Source organism: Halichoerus grypus, chromosome 5 (assembly GCF_964656455.1).
Source record: "Halichoerus grypus chromosome 5, mHalGry1.hap1.1, whole genome shotgun sequence".
Taxonomy (NCBI): Eukaryota; Metazoa; Chordata; class Mammalia; order Carnivora; family Phocidae; genus Halichoerus; species Halichoerus grypus.
Window position 1 is genome coordinate 4728314 of NC_135716.1, and position 17885 is coordinate 4746198.

General features: G+C 51.0%; 1 protein-coding gene across 1 annotated transcript in view; it reads left to right on the forward strand.

Annotated features, from left to right (window-relative positions):
- COL22A1 (collagen type XXII alpha 1 chain) overlaps positions 1 to 17885 on the forward strand; it is a 250581-nt gene that overhangs the window by 170831 nt on the left and 61865 nt on the right. The window contains exons 40-44 of the mRNA XM_078071952.1: positions 2567 to 2644; positions 10821 to 10856; positions 12187 to 12240; positions 13435 to 13479; positions 17613 to 17657. Of these exons, the coding sequence (XP_077928078.1) occupies positions 2567 to 2644; positions 10821 to 10856; positions 12187 to 12240; positions 13435 to 13479; positions 17613 to 17657 (258 nt within the window). The remainder of the gene's footprint in view (positions 1 to 2566; positions 2645 to 10820; positions 10857 to 12186; positions 12241 to 13434; positions 13480 to 17612; positions 17658 to 17885) is intronic.

The following is a 17885-nucleotide window of genomic DNA, read 5'->3' on the forward strand; positions in this document are numbered from 1 at the left end:
GTTAAGATTAATGAAGGTCTACACAAATATGTGGAGGAGGACAGAGAGGAGTAAGGGCAGAGGTGGGTTTATGGAAGTAGAACAATTGGGCTGGTCTTATTTGATGGGTCAGTGTTTGGGAGGTTAGAACATGGACAGTTGGCGTGGTTTAGCTGGCAGTGGCTAGGGTTTGCTGGTGTGTGAGGCAGCCTTGGGAGGAAGAGGGGAGCCAAGCTAAAACAGAAAGTGGTAAGAAAATCTACATTAAATATTTTAAAGAGGCAAAAGGCTGTGGATTAGTCTGGCATTCATGTGTGGTTGGTTTATTTTCTGTCTTCTAATTCCACTGATAAAGTGGTAATAATATACTTGTAATGCTCCATGCTAAATAGTGTCTTCCTTTTGAAATGAATCTTCACAGGATACATGGGAGTTCAGTCGAATGTTCTCTTTCATTCTCACTGATGAGGGTCCAAGGTACAGAGAGGTTATGGGACTTGCCCAGGGTTACAGGACCAGGTGGACATTGTCCTAACACTGGACCTAGAGTCCCCTGACTGCCTGTTTGAAATCTTCCCACGGGTCCCTCTTACTGCCTCAGTGTGCTTGCAACCGGCATGAGGAGAAACAGGTTTGTCCTCTGTTTGTTACGCTTTTTCCCCGTATTTGCCTTATTTCTGGACTTCCTGCCTTCCCCTCCTTCCCCCTGCATACAAATTAGATTTCCTAGCAGCCCCAAGCATCTTGTACTTCGCAGAATGAGCCATAGCACATTTTCCTAAAGAAACATAATGTACCAGCTGGGGCTTAAAGGAGAATTTCAGGAGGGACCTTGTTACAGAGGCTGAGGGGTGCCCCGGCTCTCAGGAAGCATGGCTGCGGTGGGCCTGGAAGCATAAGGCCCAGCAACGGTGTTACCAGAGAGAGGTTTGGGGTCTGGTTGATCTCTTTTGTGAGACCTGCACAAGCCCCCTCCCTCCCGCATCTCATGAATGCGATTTCTCTTCAGAACTCAGCACGGAGTGTTGGAAATGGGCATCTTTTGGTCCAGGAGCCCATATCACTGCTAGAAATAAACAGCAAGTGTTGGTGGAACGAATACGTGACTTAGGTACTCACCCAGGCCAGAGTCCTACTGCAGGAAAACGAATCATCTTAGAAATGTTACTTTTCTTAAAGGCCCAAATGTAAAGTTTTCTGATTGAAATGATGGTTAGAGAGTAAGCTGATTATTAATGAGATTTTTTTCATGCTTAGAAACATAAGCCTTAATAAGCAACGTGTTGCCTAGCAATGTCAAGTTCCACCTGAGATCAGATTGCTGTGCATTATCTCACTGGCTCTTCGCACCAACCTTCTAAAGCTCTTTTCATTTGTCAGAGGAGTTAACTCATTCCAGGGATATTAAATAGCTTGAACGAGATCAGCCACCGGTTCATGTGAGGCTTGGCTGAGTTCAGCTGACCTCATACAGGTGCGCAGTCTCTCTCACAGCACTGATGTGTGTTCTGGGCTATGTGTGTTCTGGGCCGGTTTTATTTTGGAATTGGAAAGGTAGCAGTTGGCAAACCATAGGTGTAACATTGACTGTGGTCTGTGGGCCAGCATTCCTAATCAAACTCTAATATTGATGCAGCAGGAATGTGTAAGCATCCATAGACAGTGGGATCACTGAAGGTTGTACGTAGCCCGCGTCAGATCCAGGCGAGTTAGGATAAGCCCTTGTTTTCGGAGGCTGAGGATTTTGAAATTGTGGATAAAAGGGTATGATTCAGTCTCAGCTTCCTTCTACAGGAAATGGCAAACATTCTTCCCTTTTACTCTTCCCATCAAAGTCCAGAATGACAGGTGCAGGAGAACGGCCACTGCCACAAGGGCTAACTGGCATGTAGAACCGGGCCAGACTCTGTGTCAGGGTGGCATTCGGCGCGCAGAACCTTGTTTCATGAGCACAGCTGATGTGGCCGCCGCTGTGGTTACCTACCCTTTGTAAATGAAGAAACTAAAGCTCAGGGAACTTGTCACTTTCTTGAGTCAACCATGAATAGGTGTTGAAGACAGACCTGAGACCCACAGTCCATGCACCCCTGTGCTCAAAGGTTACAGCTCAGTCATTCTTGCCTTTCCCAAACCCTGGAGAAGGGGCCGGGGAAATATAGGTACTTGGCAAATTATTGGTAAATTATTGGTGATTTGGGACCTGATTTGAAATGCAGGTACGCAGTCAGATCTGGGGTGTGGTCAGGATGGGGGCGTGATGAGGTCTGGAGAAAGCACAGTAAAATTTGGAACTGTGGTCACATTGGAGGTACCATCTTGTTATAACCACATTTGGAGCCATGGTCAAGGCTGGGGCATGGTAAGCTTTGAAAGGTGCATGATGGCCATTGGTGGCTGTGCGCGTGTGGGGTGGACTGGGTGGGTGATGGGCTGCCTGGGGGGCTGTGGAGGGACATGCGGAGTTCACGTGGCAGAAGAGGTGTTGATGGATTGTGCATTCGGGATGGCGGGAGGGGCATAATTCCTTTTGTGCACTGGCTCTCTCCTGCCCAGAACTGACCTCTTAATCTGTGTTTCCTCTCTCTAGGGGGATCGAGGTGCACCTGGGATCCCTGGCTCTCCTGGCAACCGTGGTGACCCAGGCATCGGGGTGGATGGCCCTCCTGTGAGTCTTTATTCTTCCAGAACTTCCTCCCCCATCTCTGAGCCACACAGCCACTCCCTGCTGGCTCCCTGGGCCTGCCTGCAAGGAGTCACCCTTTCCAGCCAACCTAGGAGTGGCTCATCAGTCCTCGAGTCAGTCAGGGGGTGTAGACCTGTCCACTGGCTTTGTTTTAAAACTTGGTGTATTTCCTATGGGGATAAGGCTTTTGGGGAGACCAAGGCTTGTCTGACTGAAAGAGGAAAGAACAAAACTCATTAGAATTAAAAAAGAAAAAAATGACTCACTGGCCAAACTTGCAAATCTGAGGTATAGCCAGTGAAACCGAATTGTCCGGGGAAGGGGTGTGATGTGGGAGAGATAGCATGCTTTTGTGTATTTTAGGCCAAATGAGTTCATTACCCCTCTGCCTCCAGTTAGGATACAGGTGAGGACATAAACAGAATCAAGGTAGGTTTTAATACAGTCTCCAAAATGAAATCCGTGAAGTGGTCCTCCCATTGGTAGGGCGATGAACAAGTCACATTAGTCTGATCGACGTGAGTCTGCAGACTTCTTAGAGGTGGTGACTTTAGAGGTTATAAGAGATTGCAAGGACCATGTCTGGACCCCAGCCCAAGCTGAGGAGAGCTGTTATTTTTCAACCAGACTCCACCTGAATATCTCTAGAAATAGGAGACACACTTCTTTCAAAGCCAGTATATCTGGGTTTGAAATTTAGACAGTTATTTCCATAGAGAATTGACATTTATTGGAAATTTTTCTCACCGAGAATAGGAATATGGTCTTCTGTGTCTTCCACCCATTGCGTCTGATTCTTCCCAAAGAGGACACTTCCTGTTCCCTTTTACTGAATTACAGCCTTCAGAAATTAAGGCTAGTTTTCAATCCTGGTGACTTATCTTCTGATTTGGTCCTTCCTTTGCTAAAGAGACACAGTACGTTAGTAATGCACCTTAAAATTGCACTGACTTTTTCTTTCTTTTTTTTTAAGAGAGAGAGAGAGTGGGGGGAGGGGCAGAGGGAGAGAGAGAATTCTAATTATTATCCTAAATAGGCTCCACACCCAGCCCTGAGCCAGATGCAGGGCTCGATCCCATGACCCTGAGATCATGACCTGAGCTGAAATCAGGAGTCAGTCGATTAACTGACTGAACCACCCAGGTGTCCCTCGAGGGTCTCTTTTGTGAAGACACTAATTCTAGTCATGAGGGGTCTGCTCTCATTACCTAGTAACCTCTGGAAGCCCCCACTTCCAAATACCGTCACAAGGGGGGTTTGTTTTCAATATAAGAATCTGCGGGAGACACAAACATTCAGTCTATAGCACAGTCTTACTATTATTTAAAAAAGGCTCAAATACCCAGTCCTTTTCAAATGCTATTACTAAGCCTCACAATATCCACCCATGTGTTGTTGTTGCTGTTAGCATTGCTTAACCCAGACGTGCAATCTAACTCTGCCCCTATTCAGTGTGACCCCAACATAAACCAGAGCAGCATATGACCCCAGTCGTTGCTTGGTTTTGCATTCAAGAAATGCAGACCATAGTCAAAAATAATTCAAGGAACACCACCCTTTGTCTCTCAAATACTTTGAAAGAAAATGCAGTTTCTTCCCCCACAATATCACTTGTCAAACAGAAACCCCCTTTCCTTCCCTCTGTGGTCCTCTGACACCCCAATGCTCGTCTTGGGCTCCTCACTCTGTCCCTGAAATTCTCCAGAGCACCCCTGCCCTGTCCCCCCACCCCTATCTTGCTTCATTCGCTCCCCACCAGAAATGACCGCCTCCCTTCTATCACACCCATAGCAGTGGGACGCCTGTCTTCCCAAATGTCCCCGGAAACCGTGGATGGAGCAGGTGTCTAGAATCCCATTGGGAATGTGTACTGTTAATTTGTTTTTCTTAAGAATTCTCAGGTAGCACAAACCCCCCTACGTCATTAGATCAACTTTGTCTTTGGCTATTTTTTTTTTTTTTCAGTCTTTTGGTAGCTGGAAGGAACACTCTGGCCAAAGATTGCAGTGAAGAAACATAGTAGTTCAGACTGTTATTGCTGAAATCCTCCTCCTCGTGGGGCCTGATCTGCTCGAGTGAGGATCCTGCATCCTGCAGGAATGACCCTCTAGACTAGAACACTTTCTGCAAGGGAAGCGTAAGCTGCATGCAGGCCCCTCTGTCACTCAGCAGGTCTCTGTAGGTCCTGGTCTGTTACCTAAGGACTCACCATGTCAAGCCCTGAGTCAGAAAGTCAGTGGGCAGAGGTGGATGCTGTCCTCCCCACCTCCCCCTTCAGAGCTGCCTAAAATGAGCCATGAAATATGTTTGTGCCTAAGTGATTGCACCTGAAAAGTAATTGGCTGGCTGCAACCAAGGGGCTGTGAATCAACTGTATATTGTCTTTCCTCCACTTCAATTTATTACAAGCTTCTGTGACAGACAGAACCTTACGAAATTTTCACAAATCTTGTCTTTGGCCCCTTGCCTAGGCTCCTGATGGCCTGGGATTCTGCACAGAGGATGCAGGGGTGCCCTGAGAGTCAGAGGAGGGGAAGTAGGGGTGAAGCCATGGGTGAGGGTCTGCTGGGGACGCCACTGCCCCTTCACGGGAACAGGGCCATGGGTGGTGTGTGTCTGGCCGCGTGTAGAAGCATGCACACCCACCACTTCCTGGAGTTCCATGGAAGTCGCCTTACCACCAGCTGAAGGCTGGATTCTGCAGAAGCCTCTCCTGAGAACAGGATCCAAGGGCCAGGAGTTTATTTGGGAAATGCTCCCAAAATCACCACTTACAGGGCTGTGTTGTGGGGAAAGGAAGGGAAGCAAGGGAGGGTGTGTTCATGAGCAGGCTTCCACAGTGGACGACTAGGGCTCCCCTCCATGGACCGCCCAGGAGATGCGAGGTGCATGGCGGAGCTGTCCTCTGACAGGGGGGCAAGGCGGGGGTGTTTATGTGCCCACGCCTATTGGCCGGTGGGTGAAGGCTGCTCCCTGGGGGGGGGGGGAGCTGATCCCCAGGAGCTCCCAGCCTGCCCCGCCCTTGGGCCAAGGGTCCTCCTGTGGCTCCAGAAAGCCCAGGCTGCTGTGTGTTCAGGGCACTTGGAGACGGATGCTGATGGTGTCTGCTACAACAGTTTTCCCGGGAAACAGTCTGAGCTTCACAAGGCAGAGTGACGTGGCCAATGCCACATAGCTAGTCCAGGGCCAGGGCCAGGACACACATCACTTCCCACATCCTCCCAAGCCAGTTCTCCTCGCCTGTGGCTTCAGCAGGATGAGCAGGGTTATTCATTTCCATTAAGGATGGAAGCTTAGAAGTTCCTCTTCACGTCTTCCCTCTCAGGGCATGATGCTCCGAGGCCTTTGCCATCAGGAGCAGTGCTGACCCCTGGAAGGGAGCCCTGGCTTCTCCTGCCAAGCTGGGCACCCTCACTGGACAGGGGCGTGGATGGGGGAGCAGTGGCTGCTAATGTTGGCCTCTCGCTTCAAGACATTCACAAAAAAATCCCTTTAATCTCCAGGTTGTCTCTGATCTTCCTTTAGCAAGGTGTTAAACGCTTAAAAAATGATCCAGCCTAGGCCTGAGGGCAGATCAAATTGCCGCTGAACCTCACTGAAGCCAGGAGTTCGAGGCCAGCCAGGGCGGGATTCCCACTTGCAGCCGGGCTCCCTGGGACTTGGGTCTTCCGGTTCTGTGAGCTTCTTCATGGGTCGAGTACCAGCCATTTTTGCAGCAGCAACAGGGGTGTTGGGAGGTTACAACACGATAATACTGGTAACAACACCTGATATCCTGCCTTGGACCCTTCGATGTCATCAAAATCCTCCCTCGCCTTTCCTTCCCGTCTGGAGTCTCTCGTCCGGATGCCTCGCTTGGCTTAGGCAGAGGCGCACATGGGAACAGGACTGGCTCGCTGTTAGCCTGACAGCCTGATGGAAGAAGGGAGCGTGGAGCTGATTATGTGCAATATAATGTGTCAGGGTCCTCACAGAGGTGTGTTTTGAACTCCCCATCCTCAAGGAAATAATTAGACTAGAGATGAAAGCTGCTGAAAGGTAAAGAATCCCAGCCGGCACGCCGGTCGGCCTGCAGGGGGCAGCAGAGAGCAGGGCGTCCACACCAGGTGGGTCCCTTTCCCCTTGTCATGTTACAAATGAGACAGAGGGCACACCATTGCCCGAAGTGACACTTGGGACGTGGCAGAGTTAAGGTTGGGCGCCCCCGCATTCTGACGCGCTCCGGGCAGGGCAACGATAGTGATGAGGTCATGCTCAGGAGTCTTTTCTGGAGATAGTGTTGGCTGCCTGCATCTTGGCTCCTGAGTTTAGCAACAATGTTCTCAGTTTCTTTATCGAAGTATCCTTGACACACAATGGCACGTTAGTTTCAGCTTGTACAGTAGCAATTGGGTTTTGTGCATATGTCTTATCTGCCTGTTTGGTTCAGAGAGCCACGCAGCTCAGGCCTTCCCAAGAAGTAGGCTGGCCAGTTTCCCTTGAAAGGAGTATGTGTGGCCCTGTGGCCACTTCTCTGGCCCTGCTTGGGGACACCAGGCACTTCTCAGTAGTTAGTGCCAAGCTGAAGCTCCGGGAATGTGCAGGGCTTGGCTCACTGACACACACTCCCATCCTGTTCTCTGCGCAGAGTGAGGCCCCACGGGCAGCAGATGAAGGAGGTGGGGAGGGTTTGGATAGCACGTTACCCCTCAGACCCCAGGGCTCTGCGGATGACCAGGAGCTGAGTACTCCACTCTTGATGTTTAGATTAAAGTCTTGGGATTTTTCTGTTGATGAAAAAATGTTTTGAAAGAAGTTTCCAGTGTTACTTCTGATTGGAAGCTCTCCTTTTAATCTCTGTTGCTAATATTAAGTCCTGTGCCTACTGAGGACTTCCAATGGGCCAGGCTCTGGTTCTGGCCTCTCTCGGCCTCCCTCCTACATCCCTCCTGGATTTCCACCCTGGTCTCCCTGCCTGGCCTTCTCCAGTAGCTTCCCCACACCAACCCAGAGCCTGGATCTGAGCTCATCAGTAACATGGAGGCTTCCCCTGAGGGGCCCTGCCGGCCCTTCTCACCCAGACAGACGCCAGCTGCCCTTGGAAACCCTGGCTGCAGACAGCAGGCATTCCCGTGTCAGGGAAAGGAACCTGTTCTTCCCTTCTCTGACTGTGAAGCCTCCCAGCCTCTTCCTCCAGTTACTCTCACCCGACACCCTCTGGGTAAAGCCTCCCCAAACTCAGGCAATGCCAGCACCTCTGGCATCTCTCAACCCAGACCCATTGAGTCCCCATTATCAAAGGGGTGGTTGTCCTTACTGGAGCACCGAGTGTAGGCAGACTCCAGGACCACCTGCATCTTCCCCCAAGCCCAGCACAGAGCCTGGTACATATTAGCACTCAGATAAAAGATTATGGAGCAGAAAATGCACCTTGGTGTTAGGTATGTCAGTCGGGGGAGGAGTGAGAGATGACCAACCTTGAAAGGAAGGAAAGAGGAATGTCAGCATAGCAGCATGGCGGAGAGAGAGGGGAGTGTCTAGCATATCCAGAACCCCTTGGGGCTTTCTGTTTTGTGAGTTTCCACTATTTGCAATTTTCAGCAAGTGACACAAGTGTTGTGGTGCATGTTTGTATATAGCATGTACACACGAGCGTGCACACACACATTATATATGTACTCACATTTATCAAGGAAAATTTCAATAGACCAAAAGAATATTTTGGAAGAAGAGCCAGGTGAACCCCATGCAGGCACACGTAGTGCCAGTGACCAGGATCCCTGTCCAAGGCCACTGCTCCCTGTTCATCCTCTACTGCCCTTCACTATTTTGAAGCAAATCCCAGACAGATACCATTTTATCTGTAAATAATTTCAGTATAGTTCTAAAAGATAAGGCCTTTTTAAATGTGACCACAGTTTCATTATTACACCCCCCTAAGTAATTCCATAACATCATCAAATACCCAGTCAGTGGTCAGGTTTCTATTTATTCCATAAATGCCATGCCTACGCAGTTCTCTTGTTTGAATCAAGAACCAAATAGAGATAGTAATTGGCTGATTTGTTTTTAGTGGGGGGGAGGGGCAGAGGAATTGAGAGGGAGAATCTTACCCCGGCTCAACGCCCAGTGCAGACCCAACATGGGGCTTGATCTCACAGCCCTCAGACCAAGCCCTGAACTAAAATCAAGAGTCAGACACTTAAAAGACTGAGCCACCCCGGTGCCCCTGTAATCTGGATTTTTCTTGCATTATTTTTTCTTTCCTTTTGCAATTTATTGATGGAGCAAGATTTAATTTTGGTCTCCTAGAGCTTCCCAAGTCTGGAATTTGCTAATTTAATAGTTTAACACATTGCTCTGTCCCTGAGTTTCCTATACATCCGTAATTGGGCCTAGAGCCTTGATCAGATTCTGGCTTGATGTTTTTGGCAAGACTTCACAGGGACTGTGTTCTTCCTTTAGGAGGCATATGGTGTCTGGTGGTCTCTCTTGTGATGTTCACACTCTTTGATGTCCAATGCTTAGATCAATTAGCACATCAAGGATTGCAAATTGATGCCTTTCTTGTTCTACCAGTTCTTTTTTATCTATCTGCTAGAATACTTGTAGATGGAGGAAAGATCCCTCAATTACAATCGACATACCCAGTGGTACAATTCATATGGAAGGCAGGATATGAATGACTGTTCCAGTCTTTCCCTTCAATTATTTTCAAATAATGACTCGATTCCTTTGCATCTCACAAAGGTGATTAATTCGGTGTTTTGTTTTTCATCAATAATTTCGAACTCCTGCATTCAAACACATTTGACGTGTTTCCCGTACAGTGCAGTTATTCTTCCCTTTGATGTGCAGATTGTCTTCCTTGAAGCTGGTAGGAGCTTATCCCAGTTGACCCTGAGTACCTTTGACACAAGCCTAGCCATCTTTGATAGTGTCCTTGCTCTTTGGAATGACAGGGTGCCCTAGATTTGTGTACCTTTCTTGTCCAGATCTGGAAGTAGTCATTTCTCCAAGGAGCTGTATTTCCTTCTAGTGGAAAATGGTGTCAAAGGCCAATATCTGTGCGTTGGAGTAAAGTGGCTCTTGAGCAAATATATCAGAGAGCATAATCTTGGAAAAGAGGGTTGTGGTTGTTGAAAACTTGTTTAGGCTTCAGATTTAGGAATGCCATTATACAATCCCTCCTCCTCAACACTTTGATATTTCTTTTTCTCTTTAAAGATTTTTTATTTATTTGAGAGAGAGAACATTAGAGAGAGCAGAGAGCACAAGCAAGGAGGGGGTGGAGAGGGGCAGAGGGAGAGGAAGAAGCACCCCCCTGAGCAGGGAGCCCGATGGTGCGGGGCTCGATCCCAGGACCCAGAGATCATGACCTGAGCTGAAGGCAGATGCTTCACCGACTGAGGTACCCAGGCGCCCAACACTTTGATATTTCTTAGAAGTGTACTGACAGGATAGTTGTGGGGATGTGTCCAGGTAGAAGTGCGGCAGAATCGTCCATGCAGAAATGCAGCATAGGGAAGACTCGGGGCAAGGGAGCATTCTGCTCATGGCAGGGCCTGAAACTATATACACTAATGCCTTAGTCCACGGCCACATCTTAGATGCAATATCTAGAAGCCACATTCTAAGCTGAGGGCTTAGAGGACAGACCCGTGTGTGTGTGTGTGTGTGTGTGTGTGTGTGTGTGTATGTGTGTGTGTGTGTGTGTGTGAGAGAGAGAGAGAGAGAGAGAGAAAGACCCCCCCTTTTAGGAGTTGGGGGGCACCATTGCATTATCAGCAAAGCAGGCCATGCCGGGGAGTCTGGCCCTGAGTGGGCCCCCAGCCTGTCCCAAGCAGGAGGGAGGCACCACCTAAGGATGCTGGGCTGCTCGGTCCCACCCTGCACCAGAGCTACAAACTAGAGAGGAGCTTAGGCGTCAGGAACCAAGTGGGTGCCAGGATAGGGTGGTACCTGTTCAGGGGCAGATGGAGAAAGCTCCAGGAAGACCTCCAGGTGCGGAGTTCCTGGGTGGGGTGAGTAGGGGTGACTGTGGCTGGAAGGTTGGGGGAGTTAGCTACTCCTTCAAAGACAGTTAAAGACCTGCCTTAGAAATAAACACGACAGCATGTTTAAAGAAAATTTTCGTTCTGACTTGACTTATTTAATGTCTTGTTTGTTTGTTTCTCAGGGCCCTTCTGGACCACCAGGAGACAAAGGGCCCCCGGTACAGTATGAATAAATGAAGGGTTGGGCTTAAGGGAGAAATTCTGTTCTAATAAAAGCAGTTTTAAAGTGGAGGGGCCAAACTCAAGTGGTTTCTGCAAATCCCTAACATTAAACAGTGCAGACTCTCTAGGATATAACCTTCGGCCCCTGGAATGATAGAGTGGGAAGGGCAGGGGTGGTCATCTAATCCAGTATGCCCATTCTATAGTTGGGCAGACTGAGACAGGCTTTGCTCTTTGGCATCTCTGTGTCACAGAAGGACAGCGTGGTTTGATGACTTTAATCTAATTACCAGCAGAACTAATTTTGAATCCTGGCTTCACTACCCCAAGCCTCATTGTCCTGATCAAGGGAGGGATCTCTCTTTAATCTGTACAGTGGGCCTGGCAAGACCCCTGGGCCGTTGTGGACGTCTGATGGGCTAAATGCTGGGAAGCAACAGAGAGCTCAGCAAACATTTGTTCTTAGGAGTAGCCACCGTTGATGATAAGCATAGTGTATGTGTTCACCAGGAAAATGTGAATTTCTATAAACTCACCCCCGTGCAAGAGTAACACCTATGATGACATATTTTATATGTAAAATTCTGTGCACTCAAGTAATTTCTGAACCAAGAAAATGGGTTTGCATACCCATTTTTTATAGATGAGAAACCAGAGGCCCAGAACAGTTCACGGAGAGTGAGTTACTGTAGCGTAGCACTAAGGTGGAGGATATGCGGATGGGGCTCCTCTGGAGGGGTGGTTGTGGAGGGGACATCTAGGAGGTCTCAGAGAGGCTGGGTTGGCCCCGTTCCAGCCCCTGCCATCACAAAGTGCTGATTCCCCCCTGCACATCTACTTCAGGAAGATTCCTACAGGAAGGGGGAGCCACAGTGAAAGCTATGTGTGAGAATTCCTGATACTGTCCAGAAACTTTCAACAGAATGGGAGTGATTTTCTAATAAAAAGTAGTAAATGTTCTCTAAGTACCGGGTACTGTGCTAAGCCAGCCAGCCACCCACCAGATGTGGAGGGGTGAACCACGACGTGCTCACCATAGGAGCTGACCCTTCCACTCAAGGAAGGAGCCCACACCCGGGGCCTGGGCCGAAGGGCTCAGAGTGAAGGTGTTCCAGAACGTTCTTGGTGTGTGTGTAACATGCCCACCTCCATGAGCATGGGGAAATGAGTAAGCGCTGAGCAGAGAATCTTGGCACACACATTATTATATCAGATTCCTCATAGTAACGGGCCATTTGTACAACGAGAACCGACTGTTGCCAAGGGGGGGGGGGTTGTCTAGTTTAGCTTAAACTGTTGGCAAGTGTCTTGCCTTCTTTTTCTCAGGGATCCCGAGGCTTACCTGGATTCCCTGGCCCCCAGGGACCCGCCGGCCAGGATGTAAGTACAGAGCAATGGTATCTGCTCAGCTGAGGTTCTTCTAGACTCCCCTGGAAGCCCACCTCCACCATCTCCCAGCCTCCCTTGACCCAGAAACCCCCAGAGGAGCAGTTCTCCTCCATTCATCCCTCTCCCCCTCCCCAGGATCTTATTTTGATTTTTGCTCTTCTCTTGCTTGTGAGCTATGATTTTGTATCGCGTTTTCAGAATCTTGTTAGCTCCCAGGCGTCCCAGACAATGACTCCCACTTTTTTGGTCAATTTCCTTACATCCCTAGCAGGTCATTTCTGCTCAGATCCCGTGCCCTGGACTTGCTCTTCACAGACTTGTTCTTGACCCATCCCTGCAATGGCTTTCTCCCTTCACGAGAATCCCACAGACTTAACCTGATGCTCATTGAGAATTGCATCCCTTCCCACATGGTGATAATGATAATCATCTCTTATCTCCATGCCTGGCTTCTGCCTAGATAGAGCTGAGCTCCAAGAAGATAGGGACCATGTCTTTTATGCATCTCGAGGTCCCTGATGTCTGGCAGCATGCCACGTGCATGGATGTTGCTCACTGCATACTCTGACCCAGTGGATGGATGGCGGCGATGAGTTCCCATGAGGCTCAGCTGTCTGGCGCCATGAAGCAGTAGTACTTACTCTCAGACATGCATGGCTCCATCCGTAGATTCAGCTCACTATAAGCAGGGACAATAAATCACCCTCCCCTTCCCTTCCTTGATTCCCCTGTAGAGGAGAAAGTTACCCTCTAGAACCTGTCCAACTATTCTCATTTCCCCGCCCCACTTTCAATGTGACATTCTTATAACCAGCCCTCCTTTCAAAGCTGGTCCTCCCACCTGTGTTTGGAGAAGGATGGTGGAAATTTAAGATAGGTGTGTACGTATGTATATACAGTACGTGCTCTGTGTGCATGCGTCATTTTCAGTTTTGCATTTTGGGTCAGAGTTTCAGGAGGGGTGGCTTATTTTAAATGTTTGCCGCAGTGGAATTCTTCCTGGGAAGACTTGAGTGTTCAGCTGAGACTGGAAACCACGTGTTTTTGTTGGTACCAGTCTTCACCGTTGGGTGATTTTTTTTTCCACCCAGTTACACTTGGTGGACAGAGGTTGGGGGGCATGGGCCGAGCGGCTCCGGGTGATGTGCTTAGCACCATTAATGTGTCCTGTTTCTCTTCTCTTAGGGCGTACCAGGAAATCCAGGAGAAAGAGGGCCTCCTGGCAAGCCAGTATGTCATCTCACTGTTCTGGATGAATATTAACTCTCAGTCAGGGCTCCAATGAGAATAAAACACAACTCAGATGGTCCAAGAGGCTGAAAGAGGGACTTCTTACAGAGCCGTGGGCAGGGGCTGATCTGAGATGCTGGGGGGCCCAAAGATAAGCCACAGCAGGAGGCCGACAGGACCATAACCTCTTTCCAGTGCCAAGTGAGAGCACGAGGGTGGGGAGGGGCTGCCGGTAGGAGCTGTAGTTGTTGGTGCGAGGCTGCTGCCCGAGAGCTGGGCCCGAGGGGTGGAGCAGGGTCTCCCCAACTCCAGTTTCCTGATGGGGCCTCTCCTCGTCCACCTCAGCCAGGGCCTGCAGGCAGTGAGCCCCATGGCAGGCTCCTGGGTGTGGTCTCCCCGGCATGGAACAGGACAGGGAAGGGTAGAGAATGGGTCTGGGGGTGAGCAATTGGACCCCAGTGTACATCGCAAAGTCCTAACTGGCCCGTTTCCTGCCCCTGTCCAGGGATGTCCAGGGATGCCAGCACTGCCCAGTTGTCCCCTTCATACGGTGGCAAAAACTTTTTCCTCTCCTGGTGGGAACAGTGGAAGCCGGAGGGGGGTTGTTGCAGGGGAAAGGCTGGTCTTGAGTGCTCGCTCCTTTGGTGGTCTAGTCCGAGGCTCCTACGGGCTCCCTCAGGTGCGTGTTTAGCGCCCCCCCCGCTGATTAAGTTGCTGTTACCAGAGAAGCCCCAAGGCTTGACTAAGTGACCAGGCCACAGCCTGGGCGGGGGGGACCCTCTAGGGAAGGAACGGTGAGGATGAGCAGTCTGGGGGGGAGTGGCAGTGCAGACACGGGAGAAGCTGGTCCCCACTGAAGGACGGAGGGAAGAGACAGTAGTGTCAGGACTGGGGACTCTGAGGCCTTGGTGGGACCGACCGTAAGTCTGGCTCTGAAACCGGGATGCTCACCTGGCAGAAGCTTCACCTCCAGCTGGACCTGAGAGTCAGAGTCTCCTTTGCAGGCCCGGCCCGCTGCCTGACCCAGACAAGCACCCAAGGCAGAGGCCCCCGTGGGCACCAACAACTGTCGCACCCTCATCCGGGTTGCTGGGCCCAGCAGAGACCTGGGTGGGGACCCCGGTCTGTTCGGCAGGGGACCTACCTGTGGGACCAGAGGATGGTCACGTGAGAGGTCAGGGACCGCTCACTTACCCTCCTCCTGCCCGGAAGCCAGCTCTGCGGCAGACAGCGAGCCCCGCGGAAGCCCCGTCGTTAGCCCCGTGCAAGGCCCTGGTGCAGCGGGGGGAGAGCAAGGTTCAGACCCGAGGCTAAACGGGAGATGACCTCTGCCAAATCTAGACCTTGACAGCTCTCTGCAAAGAGAAGACAGCACAGTCCACTGACAATGTGGACAACCGTGACTGTCCCATAGCAGGCCACCCACAGAATCTGGAAGGAGAGGGGGAGAAAGAGGGAGGAGGAGGGGCAGCGGGAGCAGGAGGGAGAATAGGTCTGTTTCTGATCACTTTTAAATTCCCTGAACGCACTGCCCACAAACGGTCCCAAGTACAGCCCAGTAGCCATCAGGGTCTCTCTGCTCTTGCTGGTCAGATAAGTCATTTTCCAGGGGCCCCCAAGACACCCTCAGGCTCAGTGATTCATCAGGAGGACTCACTGGGAGGATCCTCGGAACTCAGGGAACACTCTTCTGCTCATGATGACATTTGGTTCTGGAGGGAAGACACAGGTAGCAGTTGGCCCTGGAAGATGCACAAGCAGGGCCCCTGGGAGACCAGGTCCAGAGCTTCCAGTGCCCCCCACCCCCCCACCCCCGGTGAGTGTGTGCAGACAGCACTTCCCTCCCCAGCCATTTCCCAGGATCGAATGCCTGAGAGGGGTGTAGGTGCTCGGGAAAAGCAGGACGTGCGGCCAACAAGGGATGCTCACGTAGGCTTCATCAGGCGGGGTGTCTGAGGGCTTAGAGGTGACCCGTCAGGAGCTAGCAGGGCCAGACTTTCTCTGGAGTGAGTGGGTTCAGACGCCCACTGAACCCCTCGCTGCCTGCCAGCTGACTTCAGCCTGCCCCGCACAGTCCCTGCTCCTCTGGGTGGAGAGTGGGACCCGGACAATTTCTCCGGGGCTGCACCCGCAGAATTCCTGTGCTGGGAGTCCCTGTCGAGAGTTGGGCCCCGAGACGCACAGCCTCTGGCGGGGACTCTTGTGCGATGGATGGGCTGGGGGTGAAGCCCACAAGGATCAAGGGAAGCAGGGCATGGCAGGCTCGGCCTGACCCCAGGGGCTGCTAGGTCTGTGAACAGCACCACCTCACTGTCCCACCTGGAGTTAAGAGTCTGTCACCTCCCTATCAGTCAGTCCCTGCCTTTCCAGCGAGGGTCCCTGGCAGCTGGTGGCGTGGTACCCCGGGAGGGCGGGAGGGGCCTGGGAGGGTGCAGACTGGCTCTTACAGCCTCCACGCTTCCCACCCTTTGTTTTTCTACCTGTCCATCGTGCCTGAACTGATCTGTCCTGTGTGAGCTGCTCCTCGGAGCCCAGCATGGCAGGTGGCTAAACAGCCTGTGTCTCCTCCCCGCCCCCCCCGTAAGACATTCATGAAACTCTTCCCCAAGGCCACACTGTACCTGGGCTGAACGTTCCCTCCCCATTCTCTCTGCCTCTGTGAGTGCTCCTGGCCATGTGGTCTAGTGGGGCCTCTCTGCTTACACAGGGGGCTCACACAACAGCACGGAAACACCCCGGCTAATACAGCACCAGCCCCACAAACATGGCCCGATTTGAGCAATATGGATCCTCCACGGTTGTTAACTTCCCAGGGAAAAACCTAAGGCTCCAGGATAAAACCTCTTTCTGCTTTTAAATTAAAGTTTCAATAAACAATATTGCAGGGGTTGGCCTTCCTCCAGAGGGTCTCGCCCAGAACCAGGGGGTTCTGGGCTTCGGCTGCAGCAGGTGCATGCAGGGTGAGCTCTGCCTGCGGGGCCGGCACTGCCTGGGCACCTCCAGATCCGAGCCTGTCAGCCCCAATCTCGGCCCCAATCTCTGTGTCCTAGCCCCGAGAGTCGAGAGAGGCCCCGTGCACAGAAGCCACAGGAAACTTCACACACCTACCTGAGCAAGCTGACATGATGCCACAGTCACATGGCTTTGGGTGGCCGTACGGTGCAGCAGAAGCCCCCAGGGGGGTCAGGAAAAGGGGTTTGGTAGCCAGGAAAATTGTGTTGGTTTCAGCATCCCCAAGATGCTAGAGTCAATCCGTAATTAATAAGCTGAAATGCAAACTTAATCAGAAGAAAGCAGCCCCTGCACATTCACTTGTGGCCACAGGCTTCCCATATTCTAGAGGAAGATCTAACACCTTCCTCTGGAGAATGGATTCTCTGGCACTCTTTCCCTGTGCGAAATTTAGAAGTTTGCAAAATACCCTGTCAATCTATTCCAGTTCTACCTAAGAATTCCCTCTTCCCTTCAGCGTCTGCCTGTTAATTATGGCTTTCCTTCCAGCTCTATGTTCTTATACCCCAGCGTGAACCCAGGCTGCATACAACCTTGGGCTCCGGGCTGGTCATAATCCTAACACAGCACACTGCAACTCAGTGGGTTTGAATGTGACTCTGGTGACCTGCAGACTTCTACATACCTTCAGAGGCTTTGTAATTACTCCTGACTTCTGAAATCTCTTTCCCAGAGTTGGACACCTTCAGCCTGTATAATGGGTGAGGTTTAGAATGCAGTTTCATCTGGGAGAGCTGAGCAAGTGGCTTCCAATTCATACTAGGTCATGAATGGCTGATGGCTGCAAGTGGTACCCATCTGGGGAATCCAGGACAGTCTGTCCCTTGGCCTTCCACAGTACCGACAAGACCTGTCAGGTTGTGATGGGGGATGGGGAGGAGAGACCAGCAGGAGGAGACTGGGGACCAGGAAGGCTGATGTCCGTCAGACATGGGTAGGACAGGCAGCATGTATGGTTGCTGCCTCCGAAGTGACTTCTTCCCGTGCCTCCCTGGCTTGGGATGTAGACAGCGCTGTTTGAATCTGGGATACGCTCTGAAGGCCTTGTGCCGTCTGAGCAAGGACAGGGTCTACTGCATGCATGTGTGTATGTCTGTATTTACTTGCTTTTACTTCGGCAGGGCCCCGCTTCACTACTGTCTCCAGGGGACATAAATCTCTTTAAGGTAAAAGCATGAAGTCAATGTGCATGCATTGGGAAATGGTGGCGGCGGGGAGGGGGTTGGACATTTCAGTAAGTTGTGGGGTGTTGTGCTTGAAAACTGTGTGTTAGTATCATGATGACAGCAGCAGTATTTGGTGATAACTCCCTGTGTGCCTGGCGATGTGCTCAAGCCTCCATCTCGTCTGACAGCCACTGGCCACGTGTGTCAGTTTAAATTTAAGTTGATTAA